The following is a 19,857-nucleotide window of genomic DNA, read 5'->3' on the forward strand; positions in this document are numbered from 1 at the left end:
CTTCTTCCCTATGTATGTACGTACATGTGTATGTATGCATGTATTTAGTAAGCGTTATGCCCAAAATGGGGCTTGATCTCAGGACTTCAAGATTCAGGTGATCAAGAGTCACATACTCTTCTGATTGAGCCAGCCAGGCACCCCACCCTATGTAATCACTTTAAAATCTTGCACTTTTCTCTTTCTTCTCTAGCCATTTCTTCTTTACCCATTTGTTCTCCCTTATTCCCTACACACACACACACACACACACACACACACACACACACTCATTTTAGGTCTTCCCATGACCCATAGATCAAAGGTCTTAATCCTTTAAAGTCCATTACTAGGGTGCTCCAAGCTACATTAATTCCCTTTTCTCATGGTCTCATATTTCAATGTATTCCTTCTGTTGGATCAAAGCTCAAAGCAGCTCTTTTCACCCTTTATTTGTTTTAAGGCCTTTTTGTAAGCTTTGACGCAAGAATGTAACCTTCCTTTTCAACCCATGCCTGGTCTCCCATCTTTCCTATTAGTGTTCTCAGCTGACCATGGAAACCTGACAACTTTTCCTGGCTCTATGCTGCACAGACATGGAATTTCCTCAATTATGTGCATGGCTCTGATGTTTGATTCAATACAGCACTTGCCATTCTTACATAGTTTACTATTTGTTTCTCTTTCAGCAAATGTTCATTCAGCTAAAGCCTGTTGAAATCTGACAATGTGTCAAGTACTGTGCTAGCTGTTGTGGATACAAAATGAATAAAACACTCTTTCCACCTAGGAGGAGCTCATAGTCTAGAAAGCAAAGGCAGCATGTAAACATGTATATAGTAGTGCAGGGTGATAAGTATCACACTGTGATGTGAAGAAAAACCAGCTTCCTCTGGGGAATTTAATAAAAGGTTTCCTAGGAAGTGACATTTCTGTAAGTCTTGAAACCCACGTAGGAGTTTGCCAATCAGAGGACAGGGGTGAGAAGGAGGGGTAAGGGGGGAATAGGGCATCTGTCTATGAGTAGAGGGCATCCATTGTGCAGAGGGTGCGAAATAATTGAGGAAGATCCTGATGTGTTCGGGGAGGTCCGACGGTTGGGTGTGGTTCGATGTGTGATTGAGTGGCAGGGATCAAATTGAGGGCCTTCGAAGAGAAGATTGAATTTTATGCTAGGTGCAAGAAGACAGAGAGGAAACTGTTTAAAGCCAGGGAGTTGGAATCAGGTTTGTCTTACAGGTCTAAAGTTTGTCGTTGATCTAATTATATGGACTGCGTTTTGGAGTCTGAAAGGCGTGTGAGGATAGACTTTCACCTGAGACACTCCCCGCCTTTTTTTTTTCGGGTCTACAAACAGCATGTTTTCAGCATTCTCAGGGCTACACTGTCCGATTCTAGCGCCCACGTGCGCTAATTCACTTACTCTTTTTATTATTCCCACCCTGTCCTCAAAAATTGTTTCTCTCCTTGGCCAGGGTTGGACACATACTGACAGCTTTTGTCTCTTTGAACCCCATTTTTCTGTCTTGACGCTGTCTTTCTTCACTTAATGCTGACCTGGTCTTTAAATGTGTTGTGGACATTTTGTTTCATCCTACCCTGTGTGTTAATCACTCAGACGCAACCAGACTCAATAGCCACGCCCACTCAAGAAAGTGCCTAACTAGGAGGTTTGTCCGCACCGGCGCGCCGTACTGACGGTCGCACCGCGCAGGCGCAATTCCCGCCTCCCGGCGGCGTGTTTCTCTTTCCGGGGATTCCCTGTATCTTGGCGGGTGGACGCGGTTTCTTCATAGCCTGCCTCTGGCCGCGGCGTACCCTGTTCTCCAGTTGTTTGCTCCGCAGGCCCCCAGGTCCGGGGCCGCTGCTCTGGCCCACTCGCCTCCACTGGCAACAGACCCATGGCCGAGCGTGGGGAACTCGATCTGACCGGCGCCAAACAGAACACCGGTGTATGGCTAGTCAAGGTATGTTCGTGCGGCTCTCGCTTGCGCTCCTCCTAGTTTAAGTAGTTGAACTGACTTGAGACTGTCCCATTCCATGAGACTTTTAAAGTTCTCTACGGCTATCTCGTTAGAGCTATACATAGCTTCAGAGGCAGGAGTCGTGCAAACTAGTTTGCAGGTGAGGCAATTAGTTGAGGGACTCTTTAATTGAGACAATTAAGAGTCCGAACCTCCCTGGAACGGATTCCTTTCCCCACCGTGTGGTTTTTCTGGGGTCTTGTGCTGGTGTTCTCCGACTCGAGTGGTGTATTTTAACGCAGACTGAAGAATTTATCTACTTTTGGTGAAAGTGTTTTTAATCGTGAGTCTGTGTAAGGAAGTTGAGTGTCTGCTTCCTGTACAATTTTCTCGGTCAGAAAGTAGAACGGGTCACTGTGTACCCTTAACGTGTTCTTTTAGGTTGATGGCCCTTATTGGAGTTCTCAGGAGAGCTGAGAGAGCTCTGAACTCACGGAAGGAGAGGCCATTGAACTGGAGTGTTCTTTTAGAGTGTTTTTTTTGTAAAGGCAGCAATCTTGATTAGCCCTGAGTGAGCACAGTATTTGTGCTTTACTTTTTCATATCGAGGAGTGTTGTCTCCTGGGGAGTTTCATAAGACATATTTATGTTCAAAATGTGAATATGGCAGTCTTTGAACTAGGACCTTTGGTTTTTTAATTTTTTTAAAACTTTTATCACATGGTTGAATTCTCATCAGTTAAATCTGAGGGGGCACTTCCTGTCCACCTCTCTAAAACTCCCTTATGATCAATTGCTAGCATGTTAAACCTGTATTATATTTTTCAAAGCACTGGTCACAGTCTAAAGTGATTGTATGTTCATGTATTCAGTGTTGGTTACCTCCTTCTCTCTAGTGTGGGTGCACTCACACACATTCTGTGAGAATGGGTTCCTTGCCTGTCCCAACCAGAATTGTGTTTGACACATGGTAATTGCTCAACAGATATGGAATGAATGAATGAATGAATCACCTCTTATTTATTATTTTCAACCCCAGTCTTACACTCTGGCACTCATATGACTTCTCACACCTATGTCAGTATTATGTCCTAAAAGGCTGGGGTAAATTTCTCCTAGGGCATTTCTCTACTGCATGCCAAATGGAGGAAATCATTAAGATCTCCCTTGCAGATTGAAAGAGCTTGAAAAAATGGTAGAACTTGAGATGATACATTAATTCCTGGAGCACAATCAATGCTCAGTGAATATTGTTTGCCTTACACAATTGGATGGGTTGACAGAGGCATTAGCATAGTATATTATGGAGAGTGGAACAGAAATGCAAGACTGAAAATGCATATTAACATGGTGTGTCCTGGAAAACAAAGGAGATTATTATGCCTCAGAGCAGAAGGTTTGTGTAAAAAAAAAAAGTTTGGGACCATATACTCATATTATCATATTGTGAAATGGAGATGTCTTAACTTCAGCCTGCAGGAAGTGAGGAACCTGTTGGAGGGTTTTGAGTAAGGCAAGGATGCAAATAATTCAATGGGGAAAAAAAAAAAAGCTTGAGAGGACAATAACCGGAATCAAAATTAGAAAATTATCTCAGCATCATAGAAATGTGATAATGAAGTCTGGGGAGTTAGGGAAACTTTTTCAGTAAAAGTTGTTGGGATTTGTTGACTGACTTAAATGAGAATGTGCAGGAATATAATCTAAAATGAAGTTAAAAAATTTTAGTGTTCTCTAGTGTGGGTATTTGAATACATTTTATCTCTTTAAAAAGAACTCAAGCTAATGATTTGTTCTTGTTGTGTAAAGGTAAGTAGACTACTTACTGTTTACAGTGTCACTGTTTTTTCTTACCAGCTTGGCGTACAGTGTATCTTCTTTTCTAATCTTAAGTATCAAAAAAACAAAAAACCCACCAGGCTTGCAGATAGATCTTTCCAGGGTGGGAAAGAACTTTCTTGCCAGTTCTCGTTCTTTGATAAATTTATCTCTGAAAGATGACGAAAATTGCTAGCAAATACTTTGTGCCCTAAAGTCCACTCCTGTTCTTTTTTTATTTGACAACTTTTTGTTTCTGCTCTAATAAAGGAGACCCAAGGACAATGGGGTTTGATTTGCATAGCTGTCAGATAACTTGAACTTGTTTCATTTGCACTGGTTTGTATCTAGTGTGATTTTCATGCCCATACTTGAGTATACTTGGATTTTCATCTCTGAATTATAGGAATAAATTATAGGACGACATCAAATTGTAATAGGTTCATTTTCGGCTTTCTTTGCATGATATTAAAATATAACATATTAGAAAGTGTGTCTTCCTTCTTATCCAGTCAGAATTTGTGAACAGAATTACCTGATTTCACATCTTTACTCTATATGTTCATATTTCTCATTGTGGGAGCACCTGGGTGGCTCAGTCAAGCATCCGCCTTCCGCTCAGGTCATGATCCCAGGGTCGAGCCCCACATCTGGTTCCTTGGTCAGCGGGGAGCCTGCTTCTCCCTCTGCCTGCTGCTCCCCCTGCTTGTGCTTTCTCTCTGTCAAATAAATAAATCTTAAAAAAAAATTTAAAAAGGAGACCTCCAAAAACCCCCCATATTTCTCATTATAAATAATACTTCGAGTTCTGTTCTTTGAGGATCATTTGCTGCAAAATGTGTAAATTTCTTCTTAGAGTATCTCAAAGTTTATGGGCCATATTGCACATATTAATTCCATCACTAGAAAGGTATAAAACAGGAGAAATACAGTAAGGTATAATATACATGTAAGATCTTTGAGTGTTTTGAGCAGGAAAATAGTTGTTTTTCTGGCTGAAACGGGGAAGACTTCATGGAGAAGGTGACATTTAAGAAGAGGGTATGGAGTTGATTAGTTAGGAAAAAAACTTCCCAGCAGGGCTGGGGAGAACTAGAGTGTGTTCAGAAAAAAGCAAATATAGAAGATTGTGTCCCAGAATATCCAGTACCTGTACTGTTCTGGCTTAATGAAATGCCATTTCTGGGGTTTGAATATCTTAAATCTACAAGAGATTGATGATCTAAACAAATTTTGATAGGTAGTAGACATGATTGGATTTAACTGTATGATAGATGTCATCTGCTAAAACATAAAGTCACAGTTTTTATCTTGTCGGGGAGCTAGTCCTTGTAGTTTGCATTACCTTGTTCTATGGCTCAGTCTCTGCCAGCCGGTCACACTATTACTACACACCTTATACCAAAGCGTGGCTTAAAAATTGTAGAATGTTTGAAAATATTTTAGCATAGTTCTGTAGTTTGACTTCCAATATTTAGACTTTCGTTAAAATCATGTCTAGTTGGTTGGCTGGGGGGTAAGGTACATACATGATAGGGAAGAGGAGATAATGTTAGCAAGGTTATTAGTAGTGGTGGGATTTTTGTAAGTAATGAATATCATACTGAGGCCTGAATTGTAACAAATACTACCTCTTTTTTGGGAAAAAGCAAGTGGAGGTATTGAGAAGGGCTGCGGTAGGTCTAATCATCAGCTTTCTAGCCAGCAAAAAGTTGTTTTTAACCCAGTCAGCCTTCCTCTTTTAGGCATTTTGACTAATGTTTGTTGGAGAAGAGGATCAGGACAGGAGACAGGCAGAAAAGGGAACTTAGCTTTTATATGTACCAAATATATATATACAAAGCAAACTTATGAAGTAGATACTGAATATCTGTATTTTTCAGTTGATGAAATTGAGGCTTAGGGAGGTTATTTTACCCAAGTATGGAACAGTGTTTTAAATTTAGGTCTGTTTGGCTACACAGCTCATGCCAAGAATAGGAAATGTCTTTTTTCCAACTTAGATCTCTTTCATGAGTTGTCTCCCTGGGGAATAGAGGTGATGTGGGGACTTCATTTCTTTCCCTCCCTCCCTCCCTCCCTCCCTTCCTTCCTGAGAGAGAGAAAGCACAAGTGAGAGGGAGGGGCAGAGGGAGAGGGAGAAGCAGACTCCCTGCTGAGCAGGGAGCCCAGTGTGGGACTCAACCCCAGGACCCTGAGATCATGACGTGAGCCAAAGGCAGATACTTAACCAGCTGAGCCACCCAGGTGTCCCTGGGGACTTCATTTTTGTGACCTTGGATTTTGTTCCATGTGGTGATCTTCAAGAAAACTTGGGAGTAAAAGCTGTCTGTTGCAGATTGGGCTTCTTGGAAAGCTGATTCTGAGATGATTAGGTTTACCAGGGAGTGCTCTTGGGATCATTACCTGTGGAAGGAAGAAGACAAACGGGATTGGATAGAGGGTGTGATGCAGTCTCAAGGAAAGCTGAAGGTGATTCCACAGGGAGTCTTCCAGGTGTCCTGATTTGGGGTGAGGTATACCGTATGTTGACCAACCATTGCATGTGGCCAGAGGAAGGAAAAAAGAAAGAAATGAAGCCCCCACATCACCTCTCCTCAGTGAAGGCAATGCCGAAGAGGGGCTAACCGCTAAGGGCTCTTTGTGGCCACACTCCCAGCAGCTGGGAAAATAAGGCCTTCAGCCCTAAAGGGAGAAATGGGTATCACATCACAGTGTCCATTACAGTACCCTTAATTTGCTTGTATTCTCGGAGAGACAGGGTTTGGAGACTAGTAGTTGGGGAACTAAATATTTGCTGAAGCAAAGTTGGCAAAGAAGCTCAGGGGAATAATATCTATACATACCACCTTTGCACCTTGGCTTCAAAGTCATGGTTGACTTCACTGCTCTACCTGCCATGAGCGAATGGGTACGTGGGTTGATTCATCCCACAGGCTTTCAGTGATTGCCAGTCATTGTGCCAGGCTCTGAGTATGTTATGGTGAGCAGAAACAGACATGGCCCATGCTTTGTGAACTAGGATTTATAGTTACTGCAGGAGACAGGCATTCATCAAATATTAGTCCTAATGAAAGCAGTTACAGACTTATCTGTGTGGACAGTGAAGCCAGGAATACTGTTTTGTGAGTGTGGATAATAAACTTGACCTAGTCTAGGGGGTCAAGGGAGGCTTCCCTGAGGAAGTAATGCTTAAGTGAGTCATTTTCTGTTACTGTCTTCAGAAATCGCCAAAAACATCCCCTGTTGTACCTATTATCTTGTCTCCATCTGATTTTCTTTCATGAATGTGGAGACGGCGGAAACAACACATATCTCACAAGTGACATGTTGACATGAGTGTTTTGGGAAAATTTACTAAGAGAGTAGAATTCAGGTGTTCTTATAAAAAAAAGGTAATTATGTGAGGAGATGATATGTTAATTAGCTTGACTGTAGTAACCATTTCACTATGTATATCAGGTCATCATTTTGTATACCTTAAATATATACAATTTTATTAAAAAATAAAAGAAAATGTTTTAGTTAAAAATATCAGCCATTCAAAGTAGTATTTTGGAGGCTTGGGACCATGTATGCTATTAGTTTTTCTTCCTCATCTCCCTCCCTTTTTTCAGACTTAACACTAATGGGCTGAAACTTCTGGGAAGCTCATTTCCATAAGCACTTGGTGTAGAGAGTTATAAGTGTATGATTGACATACTATTCTCAATGTATTCAGTTTTTCATTGAAAGAGTATAGCATTTTGGCAAACTTTTGAATTAAATAAGCTGGTAGGCTTCCCTGGAAACTTATGATTTTATTATAATGATGATAATGCAGTATGAGTTACAAACTTATTTTTATCAATTAACTTCTGGAGCATAATCTTTTTTGTAAGTTGTCAATTGCTTGTATTATGTACAATTTATTGTAATGAATTTGATTCTTAATTTTGTTTTAGTGTATGATATAGACTTCACTTAGAACTTCTGGTTGTTTGGTAGCTAAAATTGTAGTCTCCAGCAGTTTGATCAGAGACTCTTGTGACTTGGTTAATGTAGTGAGGAAGTGTGGTCTCTTCAAGAGTTCCAGTGCTCCAAAATATTCTTGTCTCTCCTTTATCTTAATAGCATCTCCAGGAACCAGCAATAAGTGGACGGAGGCAGACTAGAAAATAGTGCTCTTCACTATTGGCATTTTCTTCCTTCCCCCGTATTTTAAGGTAGATCTCTGAAATAAGGTTTCTCTCTGAGAATGCAGTGAGGTTTATTAAAATTAAATTCTTTATCCTAGATATGTCCCAATAATGTTGTCATTATTATTACATTAACTTTAGCTAATGTTTCTTCAGTATCTAGTCATTAAAATAACTGCTCCTGCTATGTGCCAGGCTATTCTAGATGCTAGGGATATGGCAGAAAACAAAACAGACAAAATATCTCCCTCCTGCAGATTACATTCCAATGGGGAAGGAGAAGAGACAGTAAATGAACACATATATAGCCCGTGATAAGTGCTCTGAAAAAAAAAATGAATAAGGTGGAATGTATAGTAAGTAGCTGGGGATGCTGTTTTAAATAGGGTGGGAGAAGGGCCTCACTGATAAGGTGGTCTGTGATCAGAGACCCAGAAGATATTATGGGGGCATGCCCTCCAGATATCTGGGGGGGAAGTATTCCAGACAGAAGGAACAGCAATTTAAAGGCCCTTAGATATGAGGTGCTGGGAATGTGCACAGATCAGTATGGTTAGAGTCAAGTGAGTGAGAGAAAGTAGTAGGAGATGAGGCCATAGGCTAGCAGGGGGCTGAAACATGTAAGATATGATAGGATTTTTACTCTGAGTGACATGGGGAGGGAGTAGCCCTAGAGCAGCAACCTGGCATGGTGATTATGGAGCTAGACTGCCTAGGTTAGAATCCTGGCTTCATCACTAGTAATTGTGAGACCTTAGGCAAATCACTTTTTGGTTTCATTTTTTTTTATCTGCAAAAATGGGATAATAATAGAGCCTGTGTGGCTCAGTCAGTTGAGCGTCTGGCTCTTGGTTTTGGCTCAGGTCATGATCTCTCGGTTGTGGGATCCAGCCCTGCATCGGACTCTGTGCACAGTGTGGAGTCTGTTTCAGATTCTCTCTCCCTCTCACTCTATCTCTCAAATAAATAAATAAAATCTAAAAAAAACCCCTGGGATAATAGAATTGTTATGAGAATTAAGTGAAGTAACATTTGTAAAGTGATTAGAAATGTACCTGGCTTGTAGAAAGCACCATGTAGATGTCTATTAAATAAATTGAAAGGCTTTGAGCAGAATAGTAGTATTTGACTTATTTTTTTTTTTTTTAAAGATTTTATTTATTTATTTGACAGAGAGACAGCCAGTGAGAGAGGGAACACAACAGGGGGAGTGTGAGAGGAAGAAGCAGGCTCCTAGCGGAGGAGCCTGATGTAGGGCTTGATCCCAGACCGCTGGGATCATGCCCTGAGCCGAAGGCAGACGCTTAACGACTGCGCCACCGAGGCGCCCCTTGACTTATGTTTTAGGATGATGACTCTGGCTGCTGTATTGAGAATAAACTAGACGTGGACAAGAGTGGAATTTAGGATCTGGAGGCTATTACAATTATACAAAGGATGATGGTGTCTTGGACTAGGATGGTAACCCTGGAATTGGTGAAAAGGGGCTTGAGTCCTGATATAATTTGGAGATGTTGCTCACAGGATATATGAGTTGGTTGGATGTGGAATTGAGATAAAAGTAGCTATTCAGGGTTAACTGCACAAACTTTCGGACTGAGTACCTGGAAGAATGGAGTTGACTTTTACTGAGAGATAGAAAATTGCAGGAGGAGCAGGTTATGAGGGAGAAATTAGAGTTCTGGTATGGGTATTTGAAGTTTGAAATGTCCACTGAATATTCAGATGGAGAGCTTGAGTAGGCAATTGGATATGTAAGTTGGAACTTGAGGGGAGGGCCTGGACTTGCTCTAAATTTGGGAGTTGTTATTATACAGATGGTATTTAAAGTCACAAGACTGGATGAGATTACATAAGATTGAGTGCAGGTAGAGAAGAGAAGAGGCCTGAGGACTGAAACCAGAGCCCTCTACAGGTGAGAGGCTGGGAAGATGAGAATCTAGATGTGTGGGGACCAAAAAGGAGAGTCCAGAGAAGTATGAGGAAAATCAAGAGAGATTGTGGTGCCTTGAAGTCAAGTGAAGAAAGTGTTTGAAGAAGGAGGAAACAGTTCTCAAATATTGTTGATAAGTGTGAAAGATGAGGAATATACACTGACTTGGAGACGTGGAGATATTTGGTAACTAGGGTCATCACTTTCCGTGGAGTGGTAGAGAGGAAGTCCTATCTAGAGTGAAACAAAATGGCAGAGGAGGAACTGTAGTCAGCCAGCCAGGACAACTCTTTCAAAAAGCTTTGCTGAAAAGAGAGGTGGAAAAATGGGACAGTGTGTGGAAAGAATTATAGACTCTGCTCTGACTAGGTATGTGAGCTTGAGCAAATTTGCTAATTTCCCTGTGCCTCAGCTTCATTTACAAAATGGAGGAAATAACAGGATTGTGTGAAGATTAAGTGGTTAATATATTTAAAACATTTAGAAGAGTGCTTGCACTTAATGTATTAGTTATCTGTTGCTATATTACCACGGACTTAGAAGCTTAAAACAACATACATTTATTATTTCATGGTTTCTATGGATCAGGAGCCCTGGCGTGGCTTAATTGGGTCCCCTGCTTCAGAGTCTCTCACAGGTTACAGTCAAGGTGTCAGCCAGGGCTGAATTCTCATCTGAAGTTGTGACTAGGGAAAGATTGTTTCCAAGCATGTGTGGTTGGCAGAACTCAGTTCCTCTGGGTTATTGGACCTAGGGCCTAGGTTTCCTATCTGCCTGCTGACCTGAGCCTGTCCTTAGATTCTTGCCACCTGGGCCTCGCCAGCATGGACAGTGTACAGACTGAAAAAACTAGAGAAGCAAGATAGAAGTCACCATCTTATGTAACCTAATCACAGAAGTAACATGTTTGCACTGTTGGTGGGAATGCAAACCAGTGCAGCCACTGTGAAAAACAGCATGGAGGTTCCTCAAAAAGTTAAAAATAGAACTACCCTAGGATCCAGCAATCACACTACTGGGTATTTACCCAAACAATGCAAAAATGCTAATTCAGAGGGATATATGCACCCCTATGTTTATAGTAGCATTATCTGTAATAGCTAAGATATGGAGACAGCCCACGTGTCCATTGATTGTTGAATGGATAAAGAAGATGTGGTATGTGTACACACACACACACACACACACACACACACACACAGTGGAATATTATTCAGCCATAAAAAAGAACGAAGTCTTGCCATTTGCAATGACACGGATGGATCTAGAGAGTGTTATGCCAAGTGAAATAAGTCAGTCAGAGAAAGACAAATACCATATGATATCAGTCATATGTGAAATTTAAAAAACAAAACAGGTGAGCAAAGGTGGGGGAAGAGAGAGAAACCAAGAAATACTCTTAACTACAAAGAACAAACTGATGGTTACCAGAGGGAAGGTGAATGGGGGGATGGGTGAAATAGGTGATGGGGATTAAGGAGTGCACTTGTGATGAGCACTGGGTAATGAAAATAAAAACTTAAAAAAAAAAAAAAGGGGTGCCTGCCTGGCTCAGTTGGTAGAGCATGTGACTCTTGATCTCAGGGTCATGAGTTCAAGCCTTATGTTGGGGGTGGAACCCACTTAAAAAGAAAAGACATGGACTAATTTTGTAGCCAAAAAGTAAAAATAAATAAAAGAATCCTAGCCAAAGGGGAAGGGGAGTAACATCCCATCACCTTTGCCATGTTGTATTGATGAGAAGCAAGTCACAGATCCCCTTCTCACTCAAGGAGAGGCAATTACACAAGGGTGTGAATATCAGGAGGTGAGGATCATTGGGTCCATCTTAAGAGTGTTCCTGCCACATGTAGGAAGCACTCTAGTGTTAGCGGTCATCATCATGGTCATCATTCTGATGGGGGAATGATTAGAGAAGAGGAGAGAGGAGAAAAATGGTAGAATTGAAGGAAAGATGTCCTTCATTACAGGGGAAGAAATTCAGTGCACAAGTGGAGGGATTGACCATTGTTCATCTGTTGTTTTTAGAGAGGAAGTCAGAGTTAAAGGCCTCAGCTGTGGCTGCATGGTAGCTGTAGAGGTTCTCTTTTGATCCTCTTTCCCTAGTTGGGAGAGAAGTGAGGTTATCAGCACAGAAGGAGAAGGGAGGGAGAGGTGCTGTTGGCTTGAGAAGTGAAGAGAACTTGTGACTCAGCTGTAGCGGGAGAGCGGATTGACGAGGGAGATGGAGTTCAATTGCCAAGCATCTTGAAGGGCTTACTTGATGTAAGTAGCCGTATATTTCAAGTGAGACTAGTTAGACATCACTGTGAATTTTTCTCCAGCTGCTCAGGTATAGTGTGGAGAAGTAACACAATCAAATCAAACTAATTAATTAAGTAGCAGTAGAAATTGGCTTTAATCGGGTTCTGCCAGGCCAGCATGATCAAGGAGGTAGGGGCAAGGGAATGATTGACTGAAGACAGGACATACACAGCTAGGGAGACGTGCAGAGGTGTTGGAGTCAGTGATTTGAAGGGATGGAAAAACTGTCGGGGTTGAAATACTGAGGAGACAGCCAGGAAGTTAGTGGTTAGTGTGATTGCTTAAAATACAAATTATGGGAGGGATACTGTTACTGACTGGGAGAAAATCTTATGGCATCTTTATATGTACAGGACTCATTTGAACCAGTAACTTGGAATATGATGAAGAAAAGACACCCATCTTTCTCCTATGGGCTTTATTAGGGAATATGACTAGTGTTCAATAATTTTGGTGTATAGTATGCACATGTAATTGAAGAAATGCCATTAGAATTTTTTTTAAACCTTTTATTCCTGAATTTTTGCTATATCTAAACAAAGCATTGCCATTTTTTAGGTAATCAAGTGGTTTTTTTTGCAAATGAAATCTTGGTAAATAGAATTTTTTTTTTTCTTCCCACTTTGGAAGCTCTGACTCTGTTCTACACTCATGTTCATGTTACTATTCCAAGATTGCTGGGGGAAATAGTAGTGACACCTGACACTCATTGAGTGCTTGCCTTATGTGAGGTATTATGCTTCATGCTTTATTTGTGGTATCTCATTCCTCACAGTAGGCTAGCCGTGAAGGTGTTTGCTGATTCCACAGTTCAAACTGCCTCTTAGAAGAAATAGTAGTGATTCTCAGAATATATTCTCTTAACCTTTTCGGGAATTAGAACCCTTCTGATTGTATATATCTAGTTACCCAGACTGCCTGGGTTTGAATCCGGGCTCCATCATTTACAAATTATATGATTTTGGCCAAATTATATAATTCCTGAATATCGCAGATTCATAATCTGTAAAATGAGGGTAATTAACAGTACCTACCTCATAGAGATGTGAGGATTAATGGGGTAAATATATGGAAACTGCTTATAACAATGTCAGGAAAGTAGTATTATATAAAAGTTAGCTATGATATTTAGTCATTTATTTCAGATCTTTTATCATTGGTCAGAGTTATTATCTTACAATAGAACTTGACTTTTGAAATCATCTTAAATTTTGTGGTATCTCTAAATAATATGTTAGAGTATTATAGTCCTCTGAAAAACCTTTTCTGGTAGCCTTTCTCATGTCTGAACTTTCATTGGACTTATTTGGGAACATGAGTTAACACTGTTTTGTTAAGATATTTGACTAGTGTTAGTATTGTGTCACCAGCTTGATTGACTTTAAGCTCTGTGAAATTTAAAATGATTTCTTAGTATCTCTTCTAGTGCAAAATGTATTATGGGAGCATAATAATTAATGATCAGTTACTATAGGCAGAAAATAAAATAGAAGCAGTATATAATTTCATGTTTAAGAAGTTTGTTAGTATCTAAAACATAGTCTTACTAGTGTTTTGTTTTATTTTTTTTTTAGGTTCCTAAATATTTGTCACAGCAATGGGCTAAAGCCCCTGGAAGAGGTGAGGTTGGGAAACTGCGGATTGCCAAGTAAGTTATTTCTATATTTTTTTACATCTTAAAAAGCTGTTTTTTGAAATTTTTATAGGCGTTTCAAAATGTAATAACAGTTCTTTTTCAGATAGAGAATGTACCTGGAAAAAGAGAAGTAATGAGCGTATTAAGACTTGTCAAGATGTGTGCATACATGTATTTGTGCATATGTGTATGGATACCTGTGCATGCACACACACACACCCTCTGTAGTGATAGGTGTAAAGTCAGATTTATTGGCAAAACTTATTGGCAGTGAAGCAGCAGAGTATGTCATTCCCTCGTCCCTCCATCGTCTCCACATCTTCTGAGGAGGTATGCTGGGGTTGGGCATAACTGGATGCACCCCATTAAGTGCTTCAGTAGAAAGATTTTGCCATTGTGCCACCATGTCTATCTGTAGAGGCATTGGAAATGTCTAGGGAACACCTGGTAAGTAGTGTAATCGTGTAGTTTTCCTGGTTGAAGAAATGGTCTTGTTAGAAAGGGAAGCCTCTAAAGCTCAGTTGATGTCAGCCAGAAGCCTTGTATTCCACTCTGTCCATTCTTAACCCAACTCTAATCAGATTTTTATACGCGCTCCTCCACTGAAATAGCTCTAGTTTGTCATCACTGTCTTCCTCTTCATCAGTTAGCTTTTGCTTCATAACAAATCAAAATTTAGTGGCTTAGAACAAAAACCATTTTATTTCCTTATTTTTCTGTGGGGCAGTTCTGTTTGGGGCTGACCTGGCTGGTCTTCCTGGCTAGAGTGGCCTCACTCATGTGTATAGTAGTTGGCTTGCTGTCAGCTGGGGCAGTGGCCATGTGTGTTTCATCTCCAACGTACTCATTCACGTGATGGTGAAAGTGTTTGCATCATGGTTGCCAACGTCCTACTGAGGATGCAACTCATATAGCCAAACCCAGATTCTAGTGGGATGCAATAGACACCACTCTTGGTGGGAGTCACTGCAAAGGATTTGGAGTCCTTTTTTGCATTCTAGCACATGCACATTCCTAAATCTGAGTCATCTACCAGCCTTCCTGATTGTCCTTCAACAGAATTGGACCTATTGATCATTCCTATCCTCAAATCCTTTTTTTCATTTCACTTCTGGGACCCCACTCTCTTGATTATCTAACCTCATGAACTGTTCCTTCTCAATCTGTTGCTGGCTCCTTCTCATCTTCTCAGTTTCTACATGTTATTTGACCCCAGGGTTTTCTTTCTAGTTCTTTTTTGTTCTTTCCTTACTTACCTTTGTTCTGACATATCTTTTAACTCTTCATTTTGTTTTAATAAGATATTGATTGGAAACAGGCATGCTTTTATATCCAAAGTTCTAAAGTTAGATAGGGATGAGTAATATCTTATTTTCTCAAGAAATGACTACATGTTTAATTGCAGAACCAGATTTGAATTCAGGCCTTTGAATGGTAAGAAAACTCCAGTATGTTTCCATTCCAGCCCTGTTACTTGCTATCAGTGAGACTTTATACAGGTCACTTCATCTTCTGAATTTAGATTCCTTATTCCTAAAGTTGCTTGTTTTGAATCCAGTGAGATAATTTGGAAATGGTTGTCATTTATTTGTATATTTAACTTTATGAAATGAACCTATTTCTGCCAAGTTGAGGATAAATCGCTTTTTTTGCGAGTTGTCTTTTATTGAAAGAAAAAAGGAACCCACACTTTGTATACTTTCAGTTGAAATCTGTGATCTTTTTTCTTTTTCAACATGGAATCCTTTGTAATGCCAATAATTACCTACTTTTTCTGTGGTGGACTTCAGAATTTCTAATAATTGGCTTTACTGAAAATGGGAGCCGCTATCAAGATAAAAATCTCAGCAGTGTGTGTCACTGAAGAAAGGCAGACTACAGGAAAAATGCATTTAAGTGGTGAACCATGTGGTTTTATGTAATAACTAGACCAGAGCTCCAGACCTGGGTTCTAGTCCTAAGTGGCTCTTGAAAGTTGTTTGGCCTTATCTCTCTAAGCCATAGCTTTCTTGTTTGTAAAATGTGGGTAATAATGCCTTACCAACCCATAAAGTATTTATGTGACAAAGGAAATAGCTTAGGGTTTATTAAAATGCTTTGTAAACTCAAATGTTGTCCTTTTTCTGCCGTGAATATCGCATTCCTCAAAACCTCTGTGTGAAGAAAATACCTGGTTGAGGACTGTAACATCTTTTTTTTTTTTTTTTTTTGGTGTGGGGAAGAAGGGACTAGTATGGGAAATCGCGTAAAAGCCGAGGTTCAGGGAAACCTCTGCAAGTCCGTGATCCCTGAAGTAGAATAAAGACAGCATGCTAAAAAAGCAGCGGCGGGGGTACCACAGGTTTACTTTATTACCCTTTGCTGGATAGAAAGTGTCAAGCTCTTTTTCTTCCTTATTTAAAGCAGGTGGTTTACACAGTTGCATCTAATATTGGGTGGCCATGCCCCCAGGTTTGCCTGGACAGTCCCAGTTTATGTGTTTCCCTGTGCAGCGATTCCTAGTGTCCCTTCTTTCACTCTCTAGAGTGTCCTGATCGTGACAATAAGCTGTTTGCATTTAATGTTGTCGGGTGTGCATGTATTTTTTATGTTAGATAAAAGATCTAGCAGATTTTCTACCTAACATGATACATGATCAGTCTTGTCTTACAGATCTAGAGCCTTTTAATAATAACAGATTCATAATAATTAGTACCCTAAGATTGCTATGGAAATGCTTAAAAACAGCTTGTTCCATAGTAGGTCTCCTGGCTGGCTATCTTGTTTGTGCTATTAATTCATTTAGTTTTCATTGCTTTTTATTTTTTTTAAGTTTATTTATTTTTACTAATTGCTACACCCAACATGGGGCTCGAACTCACAACCCCAAGATCAGGAATTTGCATGCTTTTCTGACTTAGCCAGCGGGCGCCCCAGTTTTCATTCCTTTTACTGAATTACTCAATTCATTATTAAGCAAGTGTAGGATGATGAGGAATGGCTTCTCAGTGTGTGTCGTGAGGTTATCAGGATTTTAGTTGATTTCAAGCTAAATATGAGTCATCAGGGTTATGTGGCTCTAAACAAAAGACTCCATTAATAGATGTTTGTTGTTTAGAATGAAGTGGGATGATAATCCCACTCTTTTCTTTGCCAGTTAGCATATGGTGCAAACATTATGTTCAGTTCTTAGTGCTGTACTTAGAGACATGGACAAATAAGTTCCTTTAGTAGAGTGAAACTAGGATAATGAGAAAATTAAAAAGCTCAGTGTCGTATGAGGAATATTTGAAGGTACTATGGCTGTTGAGAGAAGATTTAAGACACACCAGGTGAAACCATCTTCAAATATTTCTAAGGCTAGGGAAATACATAATTAACTATTGATTCTTAGAGGCAGATTAACCAGTTTGGATTATCTGTGGTAAAAAAAAAAAAAAAAAAAAAGTATATTTGGGTAAAACATGAAAACAGCTAAGGTTTTTAAAAGCCAGTGTGGCATACTGGTTATGAGTATGGACTCAGGAGTCATTCAGCTCTGGACTTGTCCAGACCTTGTCACTTACTAGCTATGTGATTTTAGATGAGTTGCTTCCCCTCTCTGTTGCCTCATCTATTAAAAGGAGGTGATATTTATACCTTGTGGGTTCAATGCATGTAAAATGGTCAATAGTGTTCACCTCCTGTCATGCTACATAGTACACAGTATAGACCATTGGCCCTGCATTGTGTCTGATGTGGTTTGGGGATGGGCCTCCCTTCCCTGGCGCATCTCCCAAAGAAAAGCAGCAGCAGCTTGCTGTGCAGTGGGCCCAAAGCTAGGAAGATCTAAGTGGTGTGGTGGTTCATTCCGGCAGAGAGGGCTGTGGAGTAGAGGAATTGGGACAGGCAGAGGAAGGGGAGAAAACATGCAGCTGGGAGTGCAGTTCTCCCCAAATTTGGTTCCGTTTACACCTGAAAAAAAGGAGAGTCTAGCCTTTTTTAACAGCTGGTAACATTTGGGCCATTTTTCTTAGGCAGTTTATGTGATATTTCTAAACCATCGTACTTGAATTATTTTTATCCCTTTGGACATCTGATGTGTACTGCATTTTAGTTAGCTTATAGTTTTGCTTTAGGTTGTTTCAGTTTTTGTCCCCCCCCCCCCACTCCCCTAGATTGTTTAAGTTTTAAAACCAGCCTTCTGGGGCATGTGGGTGGCTCAGTCAGTTAAGCATCTGCCTTTGGCTCAGGTCATGATCTCAGGGGTCCTGGATTCAAGCCCCAAGTCGGCCTCCCTGCTCAGCGGGGAGTCTGCTTCTCCCTCTTCCTCTGTCCCTCCTCCCGGCTGTGCCCTCCCCAAATAAATAAAATCTTAAAAAAAAAAAAAAACAAAAAACAAAACCCCAAAGCAAAAAAGCAACTTTCTTTCTACATCACCATCCTGCCTCAGAAAACTTTGGTTTTTGAAATGCTTTATATATGCTGTATTTTACTGACAGTCATGCAGTCTGTACTAGTAAGGCTTTTCTCAGAGACTTAATATCTAGCTTTATTTCTAAACACACGTAACATTCAAGATCATAGAAAATATGCAAAGAATGAGATATGATTTTTCTGTTATAAAATTGACTAAATTTGGAACAGTCTTATACTGATGAATTTAAGTTGGCACAAACTTTCTGAAGACCAGCCTGGCCAACATATGTATGCGTACATACATACATATACATAACGCAGTCACGTGTACTCACATACACATTACTGCTTGGAACAAAGTAGAAGAATAATCTCACTGTTTTCTCTGCCTGTTAGCTCACAATGCACTTTGCACACAAGTTCTTGGTTCTGCCCTTATAGAAAGACACAGACAAACTCATCCAGCAGAGTGGGACTGGGATAATGAGAAGGCTAGAAATATTAATAATAACAATTCATGCTCTTGACCCAGCATTTTCATGGAACTTATCTCGTGGAAGTAATAAGTTAGTGGTGCAAAGATTGAGGATATTCATTTCAGAGTTGTTATAGAGAAAAATTAGTGATATTATCAGATCCTTAGTAAGGGATTAATGAAGTAACCTGGGCACATTTTGAAATTATTTAATACTTTTAAAACAGTCTCAAGCTTCAGAAGAGTTAGAAGAGTAGTATAAAGGGCTTTTTTTTTCTTTCTGACTACAGAAAAGGGTATTCTCTTACATAATCACAGCACGTCCCTCCAAATCAGTGGATTAACATCAGATAGTACTGCTTAATCCTTAGACTTTATTCAAGGTTTGCCAGTTGTCTCCATACTGTTTTACAACAGAAGAATCCAGCGTACAATCTTGAATTGTATTCTGTTGTCAGGTCTCTTAGTTTCCTATAATCTAGAACATTTGGAAATCTTTCCTTGGAGTATCAACACTCCATTGTTTTATGAAATTTGAGTTTCTCTGATGTTTCTTCATGATTAGATTGGAGTTATGCATCTTTGGCAAGAATATCAACGGAGGTGAAGCTGGGTTTTTACTGTATTCTAGCAAGGTTTGCATGTTTTCATTTTGTCCCATTACTGGTAGTGGTAACTTTGAGCACTTGATTAAGGAGAGTCTTCTGTGCTTTTTCACTGTAAATTCACTCTTTTCCCCTTGTAATTAATACGTATTAATGTCAGGTGGTACTTTGAGACTGTGTAAATATGCTATTCTTCATGAAATTTTCCACTTTTTTACTTTATCTTTGTTCATATGAATTCATGGATTCCAGTTTTAGTTAATGGATCGCAATTTGTTACTATCGTCATTTATTCTGATGTTCAAATTGTCCAAAATGTAGCCATTGGAAGCTCCTCCTAAGCTGGTTCCCATGCCCCTTTTTTTCTTTATTGTGGTAAAAACATATCAAATTTACTATCTTAACCCTTTTTTCAGTGTAAGTAGTATAAGTTCTGTGGCCTTCTGACATGTCTTCATCATTCTTTGAGCACTTACTTTTTGTCATAGAAAAATGGTTTAGACTCATCTTGTATATCTTTGTCTGAGGCTGAAGTCACGCATTTTTCCATGGATCCTAGTTCTTTCTAAAGGAGAATGATCTTTAGAC

General features: G+C 39.9%; 1 protein-coding gene across 2 annotated transcripts in view; it reads left to right on the forward strand.

Annotated features, from left to right (window-relative positions):
- The first annotated feature begins 1,712 nt into the window (after positions 1-1,712).
- Positions 1,713-19,857, forward strand: part of GTF2F2 (general transcription factor IIF subunit 2) — a 141,340-nt gene continuing 123,195 nt past the window's right edge. For both annotated transcript variants that reach the window (XR_007188949.2, XM_026493303.4), the window contains exons 1-2: positions 1,713-1,946; positions 13,751-13,824. Coding sequence is in view for 1 of the 2 variants with exons in the window: in XM_026493303.4 (XP_026349088.1) it covers positions 1,881-1,946; positions 13,751-13,824 (140 nt within the window). In the remaining variant the exon portion in view is untranslated. The remainder of the gene's footprint in view (positions 1,947-13,750; positions 13,825-19,857) is intronic.

The sequence above is a fragment of the Ursus arctos genome, unplaced genomic scaffold, assembly GCF_023065955.2.
Source record: "Ursus arctos isolate Adak ecotype North America unplaced genomic scaffold, UrsArc2.0 scaffold_10, whole genome shotgun sequence".
NCBI lineage: Eukaryota > Metazoa > Chordata > Mammalia > Carnivora > Ursidae > Ursus > Ursus arctos.